The 2,351-nt window shown below is 42.0% G+C and overlaps 1 protein-coding gene across 1 annotated transcript; it reads right to left on the bottom strand.

The window, feature by feature from the left end:
- Nucleotides 1-247: 247 nt before the first annotated feature.
- LOC123255347 (copper-transporting ATPase 1-like) lies at nt 248-2,127 on the bottom strand (the record flags this gene model as incomplete). The annotated part of the gene is made up of 3 exons (XM_044684163.1): nt 248-337; nt 424-1,149; nt 1,644-2,127. Coding segments are annotated over 3 exons (1,300 nt in total), but the record flags the coding sequence as incomplete, so codon positions are not given.
- Between the last annotated feature and the right edge of the window lie 224 nt (nt 2,128-2,351).

The raw sequence follows: 2,351 nt of genomic DNA, 5'->3' as shown, positions 1-2,351 counted from the left end.
TTTATATATATATATATATTTAAGACTACAGTTCAAAGGGACTAATTCATTTCTAGTTAGGAAAGAACAGACAGTTAGGACCAGTTATTATTTAATCTTAGCATGAGGACCTGATTGAAATAAATACTGCAGATCATACATAGGACAGCATAAGAGCTGGACTAGAGGTCATCTAGTCCAAGCCCCTCAATTTATAGAGGAGGAAAGTGAGGGCTCGGGAAGTTAAGTGACACACTCTTGATCATACAGCTGCTAAGTCGTAGAAGCAGGATTTGAACCTGGGATCTTCCTGACACCAAGTCTAGCGCTTTGTTCAGTGTGATACTCTGGCTCAATTCTACATGAAAAACCAAGAAAATCACGCAAGTGGAAATAAACTAACATTAAAGTATCCAAGGAAAGGCAACAGAGGGAATTCATTACCTTTTAAGGTTGCATCAAATCCCATGTCCTCTATCGCTTCCCTCAGGATTTCTGGAGAGGTCAGTAAAGGATCGTATTCAATAATCCCATTGCTATTGGTAAGTGAGACCCGTATACATTTCACACCAGTTTTTTTTGATATAACACCTTCTATTGATTGCACACAAGAATTACAAGTCATACCATCAATATTTATAACAGTTTCTTGAGTCAAAGGCTGGCTAGGTCCACTGCCATGTGGCTTTTGGAGAAAAGGGATTACTGGAGAATTAGGGCTGCCATGACACTCACTGGCAAGACTAACTTTATACTGCCCTGGTGCTATGGCTTCTATAGCTTTTCTCAAGGCATCTGGAGCGATTAATTTGGGGTTGTACTTCACGATAGCAGATTTGCTTTCTAAAGAAACTGCCACACTGTTCACAGCTGGGAGTGCAGAGATATGGTTCTCAATATTGAACACACAGGACTGACAATGCATGCCATCTATGACAAAAGTGGCAGCTGAGTCCTTAGGAGATTTGGAACATTTTTGCTGTGATCCCATATTGGATTTGACTGGTGTATTCTTCAGGCGCTCTACATCAATGGTTCCCAGTGTGAGGTACTTGGGCTGCTTTTTGATGATTGCTGGAAAACCCACAGCCTCGATCTGCCTTTTTATTTCCTCTGCTGTAATAAGGTGAGGCTGATATATAACAGTTGCTTCTTGATTGTCCAAGGAGACTAGGAAACAGAAAATACATAATTTAGTTGTCCCTGGGCCTCTCCTAACCAAAACAGGGTTAATTCTATAATACATATATTTTTCCTCCCTCATTCCCCATCTCCTTTCATTAAAATAATCTTTTCCTTTCCAGAAAACAAAGAAGCTTTAGGTATTATCATGGTCATAGAAAAAAGCAGAGTGACTGTTGTAGCCAGGATCCTCTAATTGCTAAATGCTTTATGAACCTTTGACTCCTTAAATGCCCCATCCCCCACATCTCCACCACCCAGTCAGGGTCTGAGAATCCCCCCCCCCCTCTAATTAAAGGCATTAACTTTACTGACATTCATTCTGGAGTACAAATGTGAGAAAATTCATAAGCATTCCAGTCCCATCACTTCAATACCCATTGAAAGAATGGAGCTTTGGAGGTAAGAGAAGGATCAAAAACCAAAAGGAAAAAGCACTCCTTTCCATGGGCTCAAAAAGAAAAAAAAGGCAAGACCATTACCTTTAATTCGCTGAACACCTTGCAGTTTACCAATTTTTCCTTCAATAGTGCTTGTACATGAATGGCATGTCATCCCTTCCACTTTCATCTTCAGCATGACTCCATTTGGCTGTGCCATGCTGGTGTCTTCACTAGGAACTGGCTTTCTTTCTGGTGCTCCAGTGTCTAAGCTGATGCCAGGAACCAACTGGATTATCTGACTGGCATTTATGACAGAAGGGATCATCGTCACCACTGCTGTGTTTTGCTGAGGAGAAATCTGAACGTCTGTTATACCCTTGGCCTTGAGCAATGTGCTCTGGACTTGGTCCCACAATGGGGCCAGTGAAGAAGTTATAGTCAAAACCAAAGTGTCAGTGAGGACAGGTTGAGGGCTAGGATCAGGGAGGGAAGCCTCAAATCCCATATCATCAATAGCTTCCTGCAGTGATCCTGGATTCTGGAGTCTGGAGTCATAGATAATGGTTGCATTTTTTTTTTCCAGTGAAACCTATGGGAAGAAAATTTTGAAAGCCAGTGTTAGTTAAGTGATATGACCAAATATTTTTTTAAACCCTTAACTTCTGTGTATTGGCTCCTAGGTGGAAAAGTGGCAAGGGTGGGCAATGGGGGTCAAGTGACCTGCCCAGGGTCACACAGCTGGGAAGTGTCTGAGGCTGGATTTGAACCTAGGACCTCCTGTCTCTAGGCCTGACTCTCAATCCATTG

Source organism: Gracilinanus agilis, unplaced genomic scaffold (genome assembly GCF_016433145.1).
Source record: "Gracilinanus agilis isolate LMUSP501 unplaced genomic scaffold, AgileGrace unplaced_scaffold4448, whole genome shotgun sequence".
NCBI classification, from domain to species: domain Eukaryota; kingdom Metazoa; phylum Chordata; class Mammalia; order Didelphimorphia; family Didelphidae; genus Gracilinanus; species Gracilinanus agilis.
This window is presented reverse-complemented; position numbering and strand designations above follow the sequence as displayed.